Consider the following 21,719-nt stretch of genomic DNA (forward strand, 5'->3'; position numbering starts at 1 on the left):
GACATTTGAGATAAGATTTTGATCTAAATTTATCTTTACATCTTTGAATACACGCAGTTTGAATTTAATCCATTAATTGCCTTGTAGAAATTTTTATAATAAAATAACAAAGAATAAAAAAAATAAAAATACGTTGAAGAAAAATTGGCGTGATAATCTGTTCGGCATTTTTTTAAAATAAAGATAAAAAGGTTGCATTTTATCAGATTAAAATTCTAATTATTAAGATATTTCAATATGTATAGGAGCGCTAAACCGATGCAAAAAAATTTCGAGTTTGTGGATTTTCTATAAGTGGATCCGTACATATCCGTAGAACCTCGAGTGTTTGCCTGCCGGCAGGTCCGCGACCGGTTGGATATCGTCAGGATATATTCGCGCAGGAAATGGGTAGTTCCATTGTTTGCACATTCGTACAAACAGTGCAACTGCGAGGATGCGCTGGGACCTCTGTTTGATTTTCGAAAGTGAAGCTTCATTGTACGAGATACTGTGTTGTACGAATGTTCCGTTGCATATGAAACAACGATGCGTTCCGAGGAAAAAAAAAAACGTAGCTCTCAAATTGAAGGAAACGATCCGCGAGCGTGTGCCAATTATTGAAATGCATACGCAAATGACATTCTCACGAATTTTTCACGCGTACGTCGCGATGTCGGTTGGCCGGAAATTTCGCACGCACGGAAATTCAAACATCGGATTTGACGTGATTAATTCCGCGGAAACTTTTGCTTCGGAGAGACCTAATTGGAAGTATCGAGGTGTTGCAACGCAGATCGCGAGTTACGCACGCGAAAGAAGAGGAAAAAATGTACGCGCGCGCGTACAAGCCGTAACAGAGAAAACCGATCAAATCAGGGTTCGATAGATCGATCGAAGGCACCCGGCTCCCCACCGATGTCCAGCACACGCGAGCCATACCGCAAAAGGGTCGAGGGGAAAGAGAGCGTGCGAGAGAGCGAGAGTGCCCCGAGATAAAGAGAGTCGTCGTCGCGAGAGGGAGAGGGAGGGTCGGGTCCGGTGGGAGATAAAGCGATAAAGAGCGGCGTGCGCGCGAGAGAAAGAGGTTACGCCAGGCGGAATGAGGGACGGAAAGAGAGAGAGAAAGAGAGAGAGAGAGAGAGGGCGAGGAAGAGAACGAGAGGGAGGGAGTGAGAGACAGAGAGCGAGAGCGAGAGAGAGCCAAATAGGGAAGGAAGGTTGGAAGGAGTGGGGTGGCAGAGGGGTGTGAGAGAGGAACCTGGTAAGGGGAAAGGGATGCTGCGTGTGTTGGCATGGACCAGTGCGTCAACGGCTGTTGCCTCACACGAACCGCCGAAATTATAGTTAGTGACCCCCAACGGATACTTCGAGATATACTCTTGACTACCGAGAACGCTATACCGAGACGGAACTGCCACTTTCGTAGTATACGCGGGGGACGAAGATGATTCGAGAGTGCCGCTAACGAACCGTCAAAGGGGTCCCTTCGGGATCACCTAAGAGGGGACCGTCGTAGACCAATCCTCGGCCAAGCGAATTTGACAAGTCCGTTTCGACAGACTAGATTATTCTACTGATTACTGATAGATCGTTTCAGTGAAGTGTTTCGAAAAGACTGACGAATATATTTGTTCTCGTTTCGATAGGACTATATTTGTATATCAGAGTGCGTGATATTATGCGAGAGTTTCAGTGGCGAATAATGACGAATGTGATGTCGTGTATTTGATCGGTAACTGCAGTCAGGTAGACGGAGAATTTGGAGTCGAAAGTTTGAGACGCGAGTAAGTGGATTTTTTGAAAAATGTTATTTTTCGTTACTGACGCGATTATTTCAAAAGTGTGTGTTTTTTTTTATATCTTTTGCTATCAATTAAACAAATATATTTTAATTTTGTAAAAGACTTTAATAAAACTTTTAAGTAATCAGTTTTAATTATTTTATTAAAACTAATATTACAACTTGTCATTTTCGAAAGAAAAATTTTTATCATAATATTCTTTTTATTTACATATTTCACATTTTTTAGTTTCTTTCTTTAAAATGCTTCAAGATATTGCAATACAGTTTTTTTCTCTGTAAAACATTTTCAAAAGTGGATAATAATACGTGGTCGGTACTAGAATTTCTCCGGAAGAAGACGATAAATAGAATGAGTTCCGTAAGAGATTTGAATGCGAAGTTAAGCGAGAATCTTAGTCGTCGCGACGTCGTTGAGTCTTCTTACGAAATTACAATAAAAATCAACGCTGTTATCACTGTTCTCAGTCGTAGAAACATTTTGTATTATTCTGTTATGTGCTCCTTCAACTTTTGGTTTTGCCTTCAGTAGAATGTTGAAAACGCTTAACAACCGCTTTTTTCATCGCGGGTTTTTGAATAACGTATAGCAATATGAATATCCATCTATATACTCACGAATTAACGTAATTAATTGTCATCTGTATATCACGTAGAATTAATGTAGTAAAACGATTTCAAACGTTGTTTTATACGAAGCTCTTCATGCGCGGCCAAATATAATGACCAATTTCGATTATTGATCAGCATGCTCGCCATGTAATAGAGTGTATTCGCAGTCGCTTTGATTATGGCTATCTCCATCTTATCAATTTAATATGAATCGATTCGCAATTTCGAAATCACCGTCATTGACAAGAAGCAACGTGGTAAACGTAGCCACGTGCAGTTTGACACGCGGTCGTACGTGCGTAGGGGTTGGGCATTCGTGTGGGGGGGTGCCTACCGGCGGGCGTTCTTTTTCCCCTATTTTTTCCGTCCCCACCACCGTGCCGGTCTGCCCCTCCTGGAACCACCTGGATCTGGCGTGTCAGCCCCGGTGACGTGCGCAAAAATTACTGAATGAACGGTGACGTCACGAGCCAGCCGCGTGAAAAGTGTGCGAGTCGTTCCTGTTCGTGTCAACCGTTTTCAACCCCCTTTCGTTTCTCTTCGCGCGTTACCTGCCGTTCGATTACTACGCCCGCTTTTCTCGTTCGGCCCCGAGGGTGTCACGTCGTCGCGACGGTCAGAGACAATTTGGTTTAAAGGATCTCGATTGTAAGATAACGTAAAAGATTTTCGTTAAGTGGATTAAGGATGGCTGAAGCGTTGCCGACGGTCGCGAGGATATACTATTGCGCGGCACGGGCTTTCCTGAATCAATCTTTTGATTTCTCGATAGCTTCATTTTTCGACCATATCAAATGTAGATTGATGTTTTGAAAATTAATAAATAATTGTAGATCTAATTGTTTTAATAATTTTATAAAAAACATTGCACGATAAATTATAGCAGAAACTTTATTGTTACATGTAGGCTATTTGTGTTTTATTTCAGATATTTACAATACAGCTGTGCATTAGAAGATAAAATTTTAGAAGAATAAAATTACCTTGGCTTGGCTCTCGTCGAAAACACGTCTCGAAAACTTTAACTTCTACAAAAGTTGATATTATATATCCAACAGAAATAATAATCTCCCTAAGTCTATTAAAGAAAGACTAAAAGAATAAGCAATTCGCTGCCAGATTTATACAACACAATGCATACTTATACGAAGCAACTCGAAGAGAATTACGAATCGAGCATTTATCTCGCCTACATTATAAAGAAGACTTGCTAAAATTTTAATGACATCGTGAAAATAAGCTACGGTTGCTTCAGAATTTTGGAAAAGAGTTTGGATTTTTGCGAGGAAAGAATGTCGGACTGTCGAGCCTGATTCGAGAGATCATGCGTTCGTGAAGAATGCTCGCAAGGCTCGCCTGGTTCAGCGGCTGAACCGAATGGGAGGATGTTTCATCCGGTGTTCTGACTGCCTATGGATATATTCGGCCGTTGCAACGGCGGCGGCAGCGGAAGCACGGTAGCCGGAAACGGTGCTGGCTCGGTAAGGACATCCAGCAACGAATCCGCGGGTGGTGGTGGTGGTGGTGGTGGCGGTACGTCGAGCGGTACCAGTGAGAGCGGTAGCAGCGCAAGCGGCAGGATGCAGTTGACAGGAGCATCGGCTCCTGGCGCGGCCGCCTCGCCAGAGTCAGGCGTCTCCCCGTTGACCGACGCCTACACTAAGATGACCAGCGACATCCTCGCTGAGAGGACTCTGGGTGACTTCGTTAGCGAGCATCCCGGCGAGTTAGTTAGAACAGGTAATTGAACGACGATAATACCTCGGCAAATAGAGATCAGCGGGGATCAGTAGTGATTGTAGAACGAGGACACCTTTGCGATTTGTTGACAGAATAATGCATACATTTAGCACAAATAATGTTAGCCATCTTGCAGCTAATGAGATCGTGTGAACATTCTCGTTTACAGGCTCGCCACATTTGGTCTGTACCGTTCTGCCCGCACACTGGAGGTCCAATAAGACTCTTCCGGTGGCTTTCAAAGTCGTAGCTCTCGGCGAGGTGGGCGACGGTACCTTGGTGACTGTTCGCGCTGGCAACGACGAGAATTGTTGCGCCGAGCTTAGAAATTCGACGGCTCTGATGAAGAATCAAGTCGCCAAGTTTAACGACTTAAGGTTCGTCGGCAGAAGCGGAAGAGGTGAGTCCGTCTGTTATGTCTTTTGGTTTAAAAATTCGCCACCGATGACAATCTGTAGTCATTCAAACGAATAATTCATCGCGACGAGACGGTGAAGAATGTCGGGCGACATTCTCTTGTCCCACTTTCCTCTCCATTCATAAAACTCCAAAGTTCCTTGGTCTTTGCTCGGAGCGTGTCGCCCTTCGCCTTTTATGCCGGAAGAAAATGCCGGAGGGGTGAAGCACCGACGCAGTGGAAACCCCTTCAAAGAATTCGGTGTACACCGCGTAGTAAGGGTAGGTCGTGGACGTCTTGAGACAACCCTCGTTTTTCCTTGGCTCCTCGGAGGAAAAGTCTCGCGTCCCCGCTCCGCTCTGGGGGTTGGGTCCTCGCGTCGAGAAAACCTTGGGGTGGGTAATGGCTTTTATTTGTCCGCACCACCGTGCGACCTTCTCACTTTGCCGCCCAGCTTCGTCGAGGAAAGGGCGGAAACGAGAGAGGGACTGAGGCATCGTTCGAAGAAGCCGCCGACGTCGACTAGACGGTACAGGGGTGGGTGATATTAATTGAGGTTTCAGTTGAGTTTTAATTAACGTTATTAGAGCCGGTATCTCGTCTAACTGCGTCTTTTGAACTTACGCTGTGAAGCCCTTGATTAACGTTACTTAAAGTAGCTGTATGTTCATCCGACCTACTTCTGACAATTTCGATAAAGTTGTTTGGCTTACTGAACAACTTGAATTGCAATTTGTATGTTATATTAATTTTTTAATATTAACGTTAAAATGAGTATTAAAATAAAAATATAGGGAAAAATAACGTATATAGTTCTAATGTGATAATTATTAGAGATATGCTATTGTAATAATTATTGTTAGTACGCTGTTGTTTTCATATTTTTGATAGTATTGGTAAGGGAAGGCTAATCGCTTGAAAATCAGGAAGCTCGCAGATTCTCTAGCCGGGAGAAGCCGGGGGAACTCTCTCCCAAGTTCACGGGAACGCGTCAGTCATTTGTCTGGGATTAGCTCTCAATTGTTTTCGCCGAGCACGGAATTAACATAAGCTAGGATGAAGAATGTAAGAGAAGTGTCTCTCTCGTCAGGATTCCTAACAGCTCCCTGGCTCCTTGAATATTCCCTGAAAACCGATGTGCGCCGAACGAATTCTCGGGAATTCTTAATGATCCTCTTGTTTGTCGGGCTCGGAAATATTCCCATGTATGAATTTGCGAGGATTTTGTCCTTCCGAGATTTGTGAAAGAAAATTCTTAGAAATTCCTGTTAGCTATACTTTCTGCCTCACATATAAGCGTAATTAATACATTCATAATATTATAAGAGATTTTTTACGTTTAGAACGTGTGTAAAAAGGAGGCGACTTTGTGCAGCGTTTATGCAATCTACGAAAGTAAGAATATCGCTGCTGCCGTTGCATTTAGACGTATTGCCGCTGCAATAAATTCAAGGAGTTCGTTAAACGCAACGCCGGCGCCATGCTTTTGTCTTCGCCTAAAACCGCTTTTAGCCCGGACAAGATTGAGCGTACTGCCGCGATAGTCGAGAGCTTTGCAATATCGATGATAAGCCGTAACCCCCTTCCCGCACGTTCGACCGTAATGCCTGCTCCATCACTGCAAAGTCTACCCTGAAGGTACCGGATTGTTTCCACCCCTTCGGCCCTAAGCCCTTTAACGAGATAGATCATTTGCGCGCTTATAGTTCCAACCCATAGCAAGATATCCTTCGACTTTGCCGCCGCGAATAAACTTCGTCACGAGAACGTCGCCAGTCTAACCAAGTTGCTTTAATTCTACAACACACTTTCCCTTAAACTTCATAATCATCTTACTTGTAATATGTAACGTGAACAAGAGTAGAAAATAATTAACAAAATTTTATGGAATTTAATTTTAATAAACTGATAAATATTGATAAAAATTATTTCATAGTAACAAAGAGTGGGCGATGTTTAAACACAATATATGTGGATAATTTATTGACCTTTTGGGAGTAATAAAAATTTATAAGGTTGAATTGATAAAATTACTCGCGTTTATTCGAGAAATGTTGATTCATCGACCGCAACGCGAGAACTCGTTTCAACTCCGAAAAGAAAAACGGCATTCACTCGCGGTAACGACGGCAGTTTCAGACCGTAATCAATTCGTTATCAGACTGCAATTGCGCATTTGCGTTTCGTTCCGGGAAAATTGAAATTAATTAATTGGCCCGACAGTACACCGACAGCGTACAATGCCGAGACATGTGTACGCACGCGTAGTTCCACACGTTTGCAGAGGACTATATGCTAACGAGCATAATCAGCGAATGGTCGAGGATGAGCCTCTCTATGTTGTGTTTATCCTAAATTCGACGACGAATATGACTCTTGTGCACTCTAAACGTTATTAGCGTGTAATCGTATTATTTCATTTTCTCTCTTGTATTATATAAACAATTTTTTAAGATTGGATTTATTCAATTAATTCCACAGTATCGATGATCGGTCGGACGATAAATAAGGACTCGCGTGTTTGGGAAACTGCAATCTTGTTCAGATAAGTTAACAAATCGCGCGTTTAAAAGACGTAAGGATGGCGAGAGCGTTTGAGCTCTCGGGCGGACGACCTTTAATGGCTGTACGGCGACTGGCACCGAGGGTGATACCCGTGTACCTACGCGTACCTACCTAACCGGGACCGTCGACTCCGTCGTGGCAGCAGAAGTGAAAAGGTTGGCTGGCAGGGTGAGGGCACGGCGAGAATGGCGTGACTCGCGGCCAAAACCGAGGGGAATCCTCGCTAGAAAACGAAAAGCTCGCGTGGCGAACCACCGTGTGGCCACGCTCGACACTCCGCCATTATTTCTCCGATGCCCTACCTTCCACCTTCGTTCGTCCCTTTTTTTTTTCTTTTTCGACCACCATCGATCATCTTACGTCACAGTGCGGCGGACTTTACCGTCTCTATTGACGCCGCGCCGCGCCGGTTGAGAGTTCAAGTCGACGGTGAACTCTGACCCGATCGATTATCGCATTTGCCACGTACGGAAACGTGTCTAATGGATCTGATAGAAAAATACGGTAATGGCTGCTTGAAAGGGTAACGCGACCCTGTTGTAATGCATTAAGTGAAAAGGACTCGTTTAGGGGCAGATATAAATAACATAATGTGTTATCCTTCATTTTGTAAACCGGTAGCGGAGATAAAAGCACGCTACCTTTGCAGCATTATCGTATCTAATTTCAAGAAAACATGTTTTGGAGGATACGTCTATTGCACGAAGAGTTTATGCGATATGTAGGTTAGTAAGATGATCATTACATCTCCGTCGTGTAATATAAAATAGCGTTATGCCGATGTAAATATCCCACCCTTGCATCGCGAACGAAATTTATACCGTGGAGAAGGAGAATCGGGGTCGTTTTTGGCTGAGCGATGCATGGCGATGGAAAAAGAGGGAGTTAAAATTGCGGTGAACCTCCCGCGCGTGCAACATTACCGCGCGCTCTCTCTCTTTCTCTCTGTCGCGCGCGCGCAATTTTTGCCGCGGCGACTCTTCGCATCGCTCGGGACACGCTCCTCCGCAAATTTTCACGCGCTTTATCGCGTGCCCGTGCACGTTGAATCGATAGCGATCGCGCGAGCGAGTTTTCGCGGCCGGAGTCTCGGGCGCTTAATGCTCGCGGGATGAAATTGCGGTATACCGTTGCACGCGCGCGTTTCCAACCGGAGCGACGGCTCGCTCCCCTTCCCCCCCTCCCCTCCACCGCTTTTTCCACGACATTATTTCGCGCTCGACCGAGGCTTTTTAGCATCACGCGACATCCGCCCTGACCGCCCGATTCATCCCTCGAACGCGAACCACCCCTCCGTTCCCTTAACTCGGCCGCGCTGGCTGGCCACTGTCACCGTCGACGACGCCCTCGATACATTACCGACGTATAATTCGGTTACCACGGAGTTTCGCCCGGCTAACCGCGTTTGCGAACTTTCGACGTTGTCGGCTGAATAGGCCGCGTCCACGAATCGACGTGTCGCGGAACGGCGAAACCGACGGCTAAAAACGTGCCCGACGTTTAACGTCGTCCGCCTCGTTTTTGGAAAGCTAATTTTCCCAGCCTTTCCATGCCGCCGCGCGTCGTCGCGGTGCGTTAAAATTAAAGTTGCATGCTCGCAGTAGGTACACCAGGAGATAAATTTATTTAAGTAGAATATTGCAGACCTCCCCCCCCGATTGACCACATAATACGTTGAACGTGTTCTTTGTTTCAGGCAAAAGTTTCACCTTAACGATAACGGTGTCGACGACGCCGCCTCAAGTCGCCACTTATAGCAAGGCGATTAAGGTGACAGTTGACGGGCCGCGCGAGCCGCGATCCAAGACCAGTGAGTATCACTGTAAGCATTTCTGTTCTTATATCTTTATATTACATCTTATATATTGATATTACATTTGATTCTTGTTAAAATAGTCAATAGAATAGTAGTGTCTCATCAAGCGTATTATACATTGTACAAGCGGGACACAGCTCGTCAATAGCTTCGCGTCACATATAGCTCCACAATCGTGGCGTTTCGTCGTGATGATTATCAAGACTCTCGACGCGATAAACGCGGTCGCGCTTTGCAATTGGGAAATTCGGGCGCGAGCGCGTACTGGAACACAATGCGAAAACGGGCTTTATCGCGATACCTCTCACACGACACGATCGTAATGCCTAACGAACGAGCGGCGTGGCACCGGAGGCGGTAAAAGCCGCAAGTTCGAAATGGCCCCCAGCGTGCGGCTTCGCGCCGGTCGGCCGTTACCCCTCCTCAAGGCTAAGTTTCGCGCAATTGTCATTATTTATAACCGCGGGGCACCCGGGTCCCCGCCATAACATTGACAAAGAGCTGCGGGCGTTGCCCCCGCGGAGGTTGTGTATCGCGGGGGCGCTTCGGCCAAAACGCCGGGCGACGCCTACAAACTTCGCGGATATCCGGTCTCGCGCGAGAACTCCTCCGCGCGCGCGAGCGCTAGTGCCGCGAGAGACATACAATTACCGAGAATTCTCCCCCGTTATTTCGGTAGGTGCGCTGTCGAGCCTGTCTGCGGAGAAGGTTCCCTGCTTAGGGGCGAAGAGAAAGGGACGTTTCTCATTCTCCGTTTGTTACCCACCATGTAACCTACTACGTGTAACTACGTTGCACGCTTTGTGCTTTCGAGCACGTCAATTTGTGACGTAGAATCACGTGCGAAGATTTCCTTTAAAACATTTCGTCTCAAGATTGGTTTTGTTGGACAAAGAAGAACAGATTTTGGGTCCGACAATTTCAACGCAACAGACGTATCGGGAAAATTTCTGGTAACGCTGGTATTTCGATTATGAGATCGATCTTCTTGAGAGAGACCGTGTTACATTGCCGCCGATACAATCCCCATTTCGCTCCGTGTTGCCTTAGGTATTGGAACGCTAATACGCGTAATGTTGTCCCTGAAGACGCACCAAAAATATCCGATAGCTTTAATATATCGAGGCGGTCGCTCTCCGGGTAGCACGGGGCATAAGTTTGGTACCTTGGGAAATTGCGACCACATCCGCCGGCTTGGCCGCATCTGCGGACCACCCACGAAACTTCCGTCATAAATCCAAAATATGAAAACGCGAAATTTCGGTGTACCGCTCGGAGACGCGCATCCAAGCAAAACACTACATTTCAGAGAAACGTAACGTTTCAGAGAAGTAATTTCTCTCGCGATATTAATGCCACTGACGGTTCGTTATTTCATTCAAGTATTTAAAAACGGGATACGTTTTATTGCGAGATACGGAATTACGGATTATTATGCCGCACTTTTTAATACGTCGGTAATAATTTTCAATTTGAAAGAATGAAAATCACTCCGACCTGAGAATACGTAAGTTTTGCGGAGCGTCGTGATATTTTTGAAAGCGAACAGGCAGATTTTTAGGGATCGTTAAGATAGCGCAAGGATGTCGGAAATAGACATTCGTCACACGGCGGCGCTTTGAATCTTCTATGAAAACAAACCGTTTACTGAATCGGGGACAATTTCAAGGATGGCGGCGCGAGATGAAAGAGCTTCGGCTTTCCGGGTGGTCCTCGGGCGCTTCTTTCCGAGGCCCACGATCCACATGTTTCATCTCGTCTTTGAATAAGCTGTAAGGACTTGTAATAATCATATTTTAGTACATGACAAGTTTATTTTCACACAATTTATCAAGGTGTAATAATTTGAGGAAAAGAAAGAAAGAGAAATATTAATATAGAAGGTAACGTCTAAATATTTCCTGTCTGTACATTGATTGGTAAAATCTTTACGTATTTTTCGTGATTAAAATCGCAATTTTACGTACGAGCGGATATGCATTCGGAGAAGTGCTATACAAATTGTGCATTCGTGCATTCGACGATCAAACGCGCGAGAATGAACGAATGAACCTTATCTAAGACAATACCGGGCGAATGCCTCCGAAGGGTCGTAATTAATTAAACAAGCAATTCATTACACATTCTACCCTCGTCTGGTAGCCGAAGGTGGCCGTTGCCGCGGAAAGGCTGCGGGTGCCAAGGAAATTGATTGAGGGAGGTTTAGCCGCCGGGTTTCGATGCCGCTCGCGAGGACTCGCCCATTCGAAGCCTGGGATTCGAAGGTTCGCGGGATGCATCTTCGGGTGCGAACGAAACGATTCGCGACGGCAATGGGTAAAGATCGGAAATGGGTGTCGCGCTCACCAGCTCCAGTTCGCGTCAAGAGAAGCTGAGGGACGCGGGTTGAGCGAGGGAGAGAGAGAGAAAGAGAGAAAGAGGGGGGGGGGGAGCGGGAATTGGCGACGGGACGAAATGAGGATCTGTCGTTGCCAGCTGCTAACTCTCGAGAAATTCCCTGGCAGTCACGGCGCGCAAAGAGGGTGTCCAATGAAATCGATAGCCGCGACTTGCCGGGGACTTACGACTTCGTTCAATCGTCAAACATTTCCCCATTTCCGTGAAAGAAAAAAATCCTGTCGAAGATCGTCCGCCGCCAGATAAGCCAGAAACGAGCGATTATCCAGTCGAGATACTCGATAGATCGTAAGCGCGCCTTATAAAAATGCGTGCTCGTGAAGAGCAATATTGGGAGGGATAGTTACGTGAAAGATTGACCACTGATTATTTGCTACTTCGTTTAAACGGGAAAGTAATGGCGGGAGGGAGGGGATTTAGAAGAGCGAACGATCGCACGTACGTCTATTCGGAGGGTCGCACGAGTGCTCGGCGCTTAATGAAATACTGCGAAGAACGGCGGTGCGCCGAATTCAAAGGGTTAGGGTGGCGTGATAAATACGCGGGTCGAGCGGCATAATTTATTAAATCTATCAAGCCGCCAGCCGTAGGAAACCTGTACCGGTATCTCAAAACAAATCCTCGTTCGAACGGTGCAGGCCGTTTTCCGATCGCATTTCGGTCGCGTGGCGCGCGTGCCCATTTCTCACGCCCGTAACGGTTGAAAATCGAATTTACGCAAAAACCTTGGACGATGCGACGAATTATTTGCCTCTCAAAAGAAAATAAAAGGTGCTTTACCTAAGGATGCGACGAATATATTTTCTTCTTAGGACAAAATAGAAAGTGTCTTACCTAAGGAACCCGGACGAGCCGTGGAATTTTCTCCCGGGCTTCACTCGGTCCTGCGGCGTGCTCGAATCGCCGGTCGTTTAACAGGATCTCGTTAGTCTCGGTACCCGTCGGTATTCCGCCGTCGCGCCCCCATTGTGTCCCCGGATCGGGCGTACCCTATTCAGCAAACCGGCGGGAATTTCGGGTTGCCGAGTTAGAATTAGGGCTTCGATTGGATTATCAGGACGGCGGGAGTCCGCCACCACCCTCCCTTTCCGCCCGGCAACCCTTCGTGTCGGTCTCTCTGGCCTCCGGTACCTTCCACGTTGAATCGTTGCCTTTAGGGGAAGAGAACGGACCTCCATGGTGCGGCGCACGGCTGTCCTGTAGCGGCGACCTCCAGCCAGGGGACAGCCGGATAGGACGTCCGCCTGTTGGGACGTCTTTAATTGGGTTGGCGACACCGTCGCAGGGAAATAAAATGTATCGATGCCTCTCTCGTGTCTCCCTCCCGTTCGTTCCCCGGCTTCCGAAGGGACGGGCCACGGCGTTTACTCGTATCGTTCCGTTTGTCGTTTCGTATAAATGAAAGATGCGTCTTGCACCAATTGTCGGACTAAAAAAACTCGAATTACTTTGGCATTGTAAAAAATTATACCACATTTTTAAACTTAAATTTACAAGGATTATTCCTATTATATTTATACGCGTAAATAAAGTGTTGGTGTCGATACTGAAGCGTTCGCTTTCGAGTGCAATAAAAGAAGAACGACACGTAGTTGAGATATGTGATTGATACATACACCGGAGGTCCAGTGGACAGGCGCACGGTTGATCGCAGTGCTGTCTCTTTTAGGGCAGCAACAACAGTTTCATGCCTTCGCGTTCGCCTCGCAACGAGGCGGTCCATTCTTCGCCTCGCCCTTGGTGGACCCGTTGCAACCTCTGCCAAATCCGTTGCAACCATTACCAAATCCGCTCCAGCCGAGGGATCCGTTGTCTTCTTTTAGACACGCGATGCCTGGCAATTGTCAGAGTAAGTAATCGACCGCGTCTGCGCATGATCATCATCTCGCCTTCAATCATGTGGCTTAGCTTTCTCGTCAATAATTTACTCTATGTGTCTGCATGTATCCTTCTTTCTGTAGCCGACTTGTGTGTGAGCATTTCTTTGACGTTAAAGATTTTTTAAAGAGTAAGCCTGCATATTATATATTAGAAATTTGCAAATGTATGTAGCGAAAATATGTGTAAAAAACGCGCAAAGAATTGAATTGTATGCGAGGAAGTATTTTTTCAAATTTTATTTTACGACAGTCTCTCGCTTAGTGGCGTTATGAAATTTAGATAATTTTTGTCATCGAGTAGGTGGCTTCTGTCGAGTTTGGGAATATTTTCAACCAGACTGCTACTGGTCTGAGTACAGAAGCACGGCTTTTGGGTAGGCTCGGCAGCAAGCTTCTCGGCTTCAGAGGCGGAAACCGCAAGCCTGTTCAAAGCTAGATTAAATATTATATTAAAGGGGTTGCCACGGAAGCGCGTCCCAGTCGGTTGGCTCCCTGTTTTGGGGGTGCAGCCTCACCTTCTCTCCTCGCGTTTATAACGTAGATTTCGCGAGTTTGCGCGTAAAACGCATTGGCGAAGTAACGTCAAGCGAGAGAGAATGTTGCTCGTTGATTTGGATTATTTAAAAAAGAAGCTATCGCGCTTGATTAAAATTGCGCCGCTGATCGCGCCACGATCAAATCTGACCGACGAACGTGCGCGAACGATGTATATATATGTATACTATCTGTACGATAAAATTTTTAATACTTTTCTCGGGCGCGCGTACATCGATAAACGGTTCTGGTAGTGCGCAAGAAGAGACGAGAAAAAAAAGCTTAAACAATAATTCGAGATCAGCCGTTTTAATGAGTTACCTCAGACATGAGGGCTGACTGCTCCGTTACTAGCAAATTTCCCGATAAAATACGAAGCACGCCGAATATTTCCTTTATTAACTTTTTTCCCTCATCTGGTCGTTCGATATAATATGCGTATGCGATGATATTATTCTCACGCTATACGCTTGCAGGCGGATTCGATTTCGTGGGACACTTGCGTACATGCGGGATTACGTCTAATAAAATTGTAAAAGCTTAGAATAAAGTTTATTATGATACAACATCATCTTTATACGACATAATTAAATATAACTAAAATAAAAGAGTTTTGCAAAGCAATTCCACGGACTTTTGTATAAATGGACTCGAGGCGAGGATTCAATCAGATATTTGAATCCCGCAGCGTATCTTTGAATTCGGACACGGACTCGTGCGCAACTTTCGGCGATTTTCCATAAAAAGGGTGGCCCCTCTTCGGACCGCAAGGAATCCGGTAATGCCGAAGGATGTGAAAGCACCGGGCGGATAGCAGTATTTAGGGTTAGCTCTCGTGACGACGGTCCGGTGGCGCTTGCCGAGGCGGGCTCGGTTATTTGAGTTGGCCCCAGCTACGCGGGGGATGACCAACCCTTTGATCTCGATGTACTCTTCCGTTCCCCTCGCTCCCCCTCCGTGTCCGCCCCGTGTCCCTCTCGCGAACGCTCGTGTGCTCGTCCTTTCTGCATTCAACCCCCGTGACTCATTGGAAAATCTATCGGGGATGCTGCCTATACCCCGCAAAAATACATCCGCCAAGGGGCGCACAGAACCGCCATCGCCGCCGCCGCCGCCGCCGCCGCCACCGCCGCCGATGCATCTCGCCAAGTGATTCGAATTGGCATATAATCCGGCGAAAATTTCTCTCCCCCGTACCTTTTCAGCCTTCTGTTGTTCCATTCGATTGTTGCGATTATTATTTATCTTTTTCCGCCGATGTGACTGCCAGTGCCATCAGCATTGCTATCGATGTTTTTATATTAGTACGCTTTTCTGTGAACGTATTTGTTTGCGCTGCTTGTTTTTCGCCGTCCAATTGATTTTCCCCGATGGGAGCATCTCGACGACGATTGTTAATGTTTTCGCAATTTAATGTTTTAACGAACAACATTCTTCGCTTTCTCTCGCTTTGCGACTGTCGATCTTTTCCGTTTTTTCTTTTTCTTTTCGTTATTCCCGGCGAAGCGTGCAAATAGTTGGTTTCTCTAGACATGTCCCAGTTCGGCCTGACAGCGAGCAATTCTTGGGGATACGGTAGCACGGCCGGCTACGCCGGCTACCTTCCGGGTCCCCTCTCGTCGTGCGCCGCACAGGCCTCGTTCCCACCTCCGCCGCCACCCCCTCCGCCGCCGCCGCCGTCGTCCACGTTGGCGTCTTTCGCCGGCACGGCCTCCATGACTACGCCGACGGCACCGGACTCGACGGCGGGTTCGACTGTCACATCCGCCACCGGCAATACCGGCAGCGCACCGCAGCAGGACGCATTCTCCGCGGTCTCCTCTCGTAAGTTTCAAGCTCGCTGCACGTCGAATTTTGCACATGATTTTGACGAGTGAACAACCATGAGGTGTCGCCTAACTGTCTGCTTTCTATACGTTTTGTTTAACTTTGGCTCTCCGAAACGGTAATTTTATAATTGAGATCAAGCGATTTCAATGAGAATATATGAACTGGAATAAAATTTGTCAAAAAATGTTTTTCATTTGAGTAAAATCTTGAAAAATAAAACTGGAAGCATCGGGCTATGCCTCGCGGTTGAGAATGTTCGAAAGTTCAGTAGTATAATAGATATTATAGTTCTCAGATAGATATTAGTTCTCGAGAGGCTAGATCTAGGTCGTGTTCTGTTTGTCTTGGCTAACTGAAATAGCGTAGCTTCTCCTTCCTCGAATCGCAGTCGTACCGGACACCACGACACCAGGTCAGTCCGATCCGTTGGATCCGCTGAGCAGCCTCATGTCCGGCGGCTCCTCCAGCCAGAGATATCAGGACTACGTGTCGCCAAGATCACTGTCCACTGACTCTAGCACGACCGAGAGCCCGGTGCACGAGGAGCAGGGCTTCGGGCAGAATTACGGCAACTACTTCCCGACGCCCGGCGTGCTGCCCAGCATCCTCTACTCCCAGCTCTACGGGAATCAGTTCCAGAATCCCGAGAGCGCCGAGCAGAGGGCCGTCGCGGACAGTTGCAGCGTGAGGCAAGAGGAAGTCAGACCGGACAACAACGTCTGGAGGCCGTACTGAGAGGCGGAGGCGAGCGATTCCTTATCTAACAATTCGGCTATCGAGAAATTTGGCGACTTCTGGAAGACAAGAGGGAAGTAACGCTTAACAAGCTCTCAGCTCTCTTGGCTGTTGGCTGTTGGCTGTTGCGGCGACATCGTCGATCGTAATTGTAATGTGAACGGTGGTGAATTCTTTGAGGACTAACGAAGTGTCGAGGACGATTCTCGATGGCGAATTAGCACTAGTGGGCATTAAAACTTGATCCGGAAGGAAATCTCGGAGGGGCGAGTCAGCGTTCACCGAGGGACCGTTTCTTCTTTTCCGGAAAGCTTCGGGCTAATAAAAAAAAAATTGTTTTACCGGTTGTGTGTGTCTCACGCCAATGAATCTTAGGGATGAAAATGAGCGAGGGGAGATTTGTAATTAAGTGCGAACGAAATTGCGTACGAAAGAGCGTGCACGGATGTGAAAGTGGTGATGACGACTTACAATAATGATTATCCACACAGGGATGTATATACGTGTACATAAAGCTAGAAACATTGTCGTTTCATCGAATCATTACTCGCCGTCGTTTTCAGCGATGCGATATTTCAGTTTCATCGATTACGTTTTCATAGTATATATAATTGTCAACGACTGCTGCGGGACTCGTGCAATATCGTCGAGCGACTGACGTCGGCGATTAGCTTACCTTTCTTTTTTTTTTTTTTGTAAATAACATATATCTTCCACGTTGCGCGCGTTCAGTTTCCCTTCGACCCGCGTTTTCGTCAAAAAAGAAAAAAAAAGAACTCCATTTTTCGGACTGAAGAAATTCGGCTCCACGCTTTCGGCGAGATATTTGCAGCGACGTCTAAGTTATCTTGAGAATTATCGACCGATTCGCGAAAGTCGCTACCGCACGTGCGGTCACGTTCCGGTCGAGCCAGCCGATAAAATCAAAATGAGATTCGATTCGCGTGTGAGGTGTGAAAAAGTTTTTCCTGTCGCGTGAAAATGTCGCCGCGGGGGGGAGGGAGCGCGCGAGCGGCGAAATGCTCGCGGAGTATTCAACGAACGAATGAACGAACGTGCCGGCATCGAAGATCGCGTTACATCGAAATTTCTGCCAAAGAAAACGAAAGCCCGAGGGACAAAACTCGCGAAAATAGTTTTCCGCGAGTAACACCGCGCCGCGCCGGCGAGAAGCTTATCCGTTTTTGTAAACCGGCGACGGGGCACACTCTGCGTTTCCGAAAAATGATTTCCGATATACATATCTACCGACCTATTGTTATCGTAGTTTTTGACCGAGTCGAAGTAAAAGTGTATTTCAAAATATAATCCACACGACTTTTCTCTTTGATCACCCACGCTACCGTTCCATCGTCCCCGATCTGTTATCCTAAAATTTTTACATAATTTAGAAGACATCTTTTTCACGATTTTCTGTACGCTGTTACTTTTTAGAGCCTTTTATTTTTCTTGCGTAACATTCACGTTTCAATTTTTCTTTTTCTTTTTAGTGTCTTATTTTTTGGACGGTATCCTTGCTCTCTCGAAGTCGTCTTCGCTCAGATTATCATCATCATCTCGGAGGACTAGTGGCGGATCTACATTAACAGGTAGGTAGAGAAACGAATCTCTACAGGGGTCTCGGTAACGCCAAGGGTTCTAAAGGATTCTCACTGACGGAAGTGCGTATATGCAAATTTGCAAAAGATTTAATTAAACCTGGTCTCGGGAGGGGAATTTGCGTCTGCCTCGTAGCTCCAGCTTCAAGTCGTATATGTACGTATATGATGAAGGCGTGTTTCATATTTAGTACACCAAGTTAAGTTTATCACTGTAAATGGCGTATCTCGGTACTACAGCGACATATTTTTAAAGGCGTGGCCATACGCCACCCTCTTTCGAATATCAATTTGGTCTATATCATGTTACAATATAATTTTACTAATACAGATACATTAATAATAATCATTACATGACATCTTTGAGAGAAGAATAGAGTATTCGCTATTTGTCGCGAATTGTAATTAAATAACGTCGTACAATTTTATCTCGTCGAAACTCTTAATAATTAATACCAAATAATTCATTCGTAATTATGTTTGAATTTTGTGAACGGAAAAGTTGACTTCAAATTGGTCAAAGGATACACTCTGGCGAAGTTTGATGCGGATTACGAAGCGGTCTGCATAAAGCAACGTACTTTTCTCATTCGATAACCGAGCCACCGCGCACGGGGGCTAGTGTTTATCGCTGTTGCACACAGCGAGGACGACGAGTAACCTGATGGACATATGGCGAGTTCGCGTCGGGCAGGGTCGGCGGGGGAGGGCGGGTATGCGACTCGTCGTTTATACGCGGTGCCGGCATAATGGAGTAGAGTGGAGTAGAGCACGGATAATGGAGTATGAAGAATAGCGTGCGGTGAATGTCGGGATAGTCCCTCTCACCCTTCCGCTTCCCGCTGCGACTCTTCGTTTCCCTCGTCCCTTTTCCTCCCCCGCGAGAACTCGCGTCCATCGAGTCTCTCTCGCTCTCGCGCTCTCTCTTTCTCTCTCGTTCTCTAGCGAGGGTAAACTGGACATGGCTCGTTGACTCGAGCAGTTGGCCATACCGATTTATCGTCCCGCAGGCCACACCGCCGCGCTACCGATTCCGCGTTGAATTCACGATTCTGTCGGCCTTGCTTGGTGCTCATCTTTTTCCGTGCGATTCTCTCGTGCGTTTTTCTTTTTCATCCTTTATCTCACGGGCATCCTCGCGGAGGATATATCGTTCATCGTACAAAGAGAAACGAAGAATGAAGAAGGGAAACGCTCGAATATCGAAGCTCTTTTGTCACAACTTGCGTATGCAACTACGCGTACTTCCTGAGTAATGAAAAACAATAATTACTCGCTGTAATGCAATTTATGGACGCGGTCGACCTAGCTTCTCTTTGGGTAAAATGAATGAAAAAGGAAGTTAAACCTGGTGAAACTGTAAAAGAATGGCGCGAATGTGTGCAGTAAATTTTACACCATATACAACAGTTTATAAAGAATATTTTTGAAGTCACATAATTTGAGATCATTTGATAATATATTATCGATATTAATATTTAATTTTGACAATAATATTCAATTTCAATTAGCATTTTTACAAAGTCGCATGAATTTTGATATAATCTTAAATTATCATTCGCTGACGTCAACTTGTAATCAAGTCAATTATTCAATCAATGTGTATTATTTAGCTATTACGTTAATAAGACGATTGTGATAGCGTCCATTGATTTTCTATTGAAAGAAACTGGAAATGAAAAGAGAGGTATGAGCAAAAAGTGCCCCAGAGCCCCACATACCAGTCGGACCAAACGCATTGTACACACATACGCATGCCACCCCACATCTTTTCTACGCATAGAGCGCACATGGCATTCCCCGTAAACGTTCTCGCTGGTCGGCAGCGGCAGCGGCCGCGGCGGTACGGGGGTGGTTTTGGAGGTGGCAGCGAGGGAATCGCGGTGACGCGGCGGCAGGGGAGAATGGTCGTTACACGCACCGGTCACTGCCACCCCCGTGGCTATCGCCGACACGACTCTCCCCCGCCGCCCTCCCCCATGCAAAATCACCCTTTGTCGCGCTCGATGGGAAATTACTTTTTGTCCGTCGATTACGGGGTGAATTTTCGGACGACGAGACCCGATCATTTCAAACGAGATACGACTACAATTCGAGATGTCTCCGGGAAAGGGTGTCGTATGAACCATGTTCGTATCGTGGCGAATCACATTCTCTTATTTGCCACGAGTCGTTTCGATTCAATAGTAATTGAGCAAATAATGATTAATCGGTCAAAGAAATTAATTCTTCCTGTTTTATTTTATTTTTACCGCGATTGCAAAAATATTCAGAATTTTTAAAATTTTATTATTATAAGATTAGTCATTACTGTGTTTTTTATTGAAAAAATTAGATAATCGATTTCTTACATTATTGCCGGACTTATTAATAATACCAATGTGATTTAACGTCTAAAATTCTTTCAAATTTTTATTTAACTTATGTAAGCTTAACTCTCATATTCTAAGATCGCGTAAAACTCGTAGTAGACGGCATCGTATTAAATTCCACGCCGATTCGTGCGCTGCATGACGATGCCTGGAAATAAGAGAGAGACTTGACGAAGTGTGCCCGCGGGGCCACCAGCCCTTGATTACCAAGATCTTCATCTACATGCTAAACATCGCTCCACGGCACCGTCTTGAATACTCTTGTACTTACGTATGTATCTAGATCCATGGCCCGCGGATCCCCGTCTCCTCCGTTCGCTTGCAGCATCCGAGGTATTCCGCACCCTTCCCCGATCTTCCTGACACCCCATGAAACGCATTGCCGTACCATCTGTATGATGTTTGCTTAGATTAAATTAACCGACCGTGAAGCCGTCCTTTGTTCTTCGTGCGGCGCGCGGCGAAAATGCCGACACGCCGAAAGGAACGGGAAAAGAGGGAAGTCGGAGGGGGGAGGGAAAAAAGGTTCGCCTGTACGGAGATCCTGGAATTTTTCGCGTGTACGGATTTGTGAGGTGAAATCAGACTTGCTACAATTTATTATTAACGCGTACAAAATGTTTAGCATTGAGATATGTAAGCAATGTTGCAACAACAGGAAAGATAATACATTTCTTGTATTTTACAGTAGTAGAAAAGGAATAGAATTCGAGTAAGATTTAAAAATGCAATTTATTAATAAGATTCTTTAAAGATTCTTTAAAGAAGGCGCCATCTTTCTTGGTGGTGACTAAGCGTACTAGTGGCTTCTTAAAAGACGCTTGCCGGCGGTGCAACTTCTTTAAGAAAATATCCTTATTCTTTCTTTCTTACCGACTCGTTTTGCCGTAGGTTTAATAGCCGTTCACCCCCTAATCTTACGTCGATTCAGTAGCAAATGTATGAGTTAGAAAAGTCAATTCCTCGAAGTGATGGTCTTTATACTGCCTTTTTTAAAATTTCTAATGAATTAAGAAAACCAAATTTCTTTTCGAGAAAAAATTTCTGAAAAATCATGGGTCTTCAACAGATGTTAAATTAACGAGACAGCTATTGAATTATATTTTGTTAACAGCAATTACTTCTTACATTTTTTTTAAACTCGTTTTTTTACCGACCTTTTCGCAAGCTGCCTTACCACAAGGGTGACGTTTTCTTAGAGCTAAAGAAGGGTGCAAGAAGGAGGAGGGTGAGTCTTCTTAAATGTCTTTACCATCTTCCTCGTACGAGGGCGACACCGGTATCGCCTTTAGGAAAAAAGATTGATAAGACCAGAGTTTATTTTAATCCCATTATGCATACTTTGCGTTTCCTTAAATTTAGATCTCGGTTCTTTTGTAATTAGTAACAAGTTTGCAAAGCTTAATTCTCGGTGAATTGCAGTGAAAACTTTTCCATGTAATAAGCGTCGATTATCTCAA

At 45.8% G+C, this 21,719-nt stretch overlaps 1 protein-coding gene across 1 annotated transcript; it reads left to right on the forward strand.

The window, feature by feature from the left end:
• The first annotated feature begins 1,299 nt into the window (after positions 1-1,299).
• Positions 1,300-17,589, forward strand: LOC105454867 (runt-related transcription factor 1). Its single transcript, XM_011697793.1, has 7 exons — positions 1,300-1,766; positions 3,324-4,135; positions 4,305-4,535; positions 8,794-8,919; positions 12,965-13,159; positions 15,255-15,548; positions 15,943-17,589. The coding sequence occupies exons 2-7, from the start codon at positions 3,808-3,810 to the stop codon at positions 16,287-16,289; spliced, it is 1,521 nt and encodes a 506-aa protein (XP_011696095.1). The 5' UTR covers positions 1,300-1,766; positions 3,324-3,807; the 3' UTR covers positions 16,290-17,589.
• Positions 17,590-21,719: the final 4,130 nt, after the last annotated feature.

This window comes from Wasmannia auropunctata, unplaced genomic scaffold, assembly GCF_000956235.1.
Source record: "Wasmannia auropunctata unplaced genomic scaffold, wasmannia.A_1.0 LD335973.1, whole genome shotgun sequence".
In the NCBI taxonomy this organism is placed as follows: Eukaryota; Metazoa; Arthropoda; class Insecta; order Hymenoptera; family Formicidae; genus Wasmannia; species Wasmannia auropunctata.

Excerpts from the sequence above, each read along its gene's own strand:
- LOC105454867 (XM_011697793.1), top strand. The coding sequence starts at position 3,808 with ATGGATATATTCGGCCGTTGCAACGGCGGCGGCAGCGGAAGCACGGTA. Across the intron at positions 4,136-4,304 it reads CGGCGAGTTAGTTAGAACAG|GCTCGCCACATTTGGTCTGT; the intron begins GTAATTGAACGA and ends TCTCGTTTACAG. Across the intron at positions 4,536-8,793 it reads CGTCGGCAGAAGCGGAAGAG|GCAAAAGTTTCACCTTAACG; the intron begins GTGAGTCCGTCT and ends TCTTTGTTTCAG.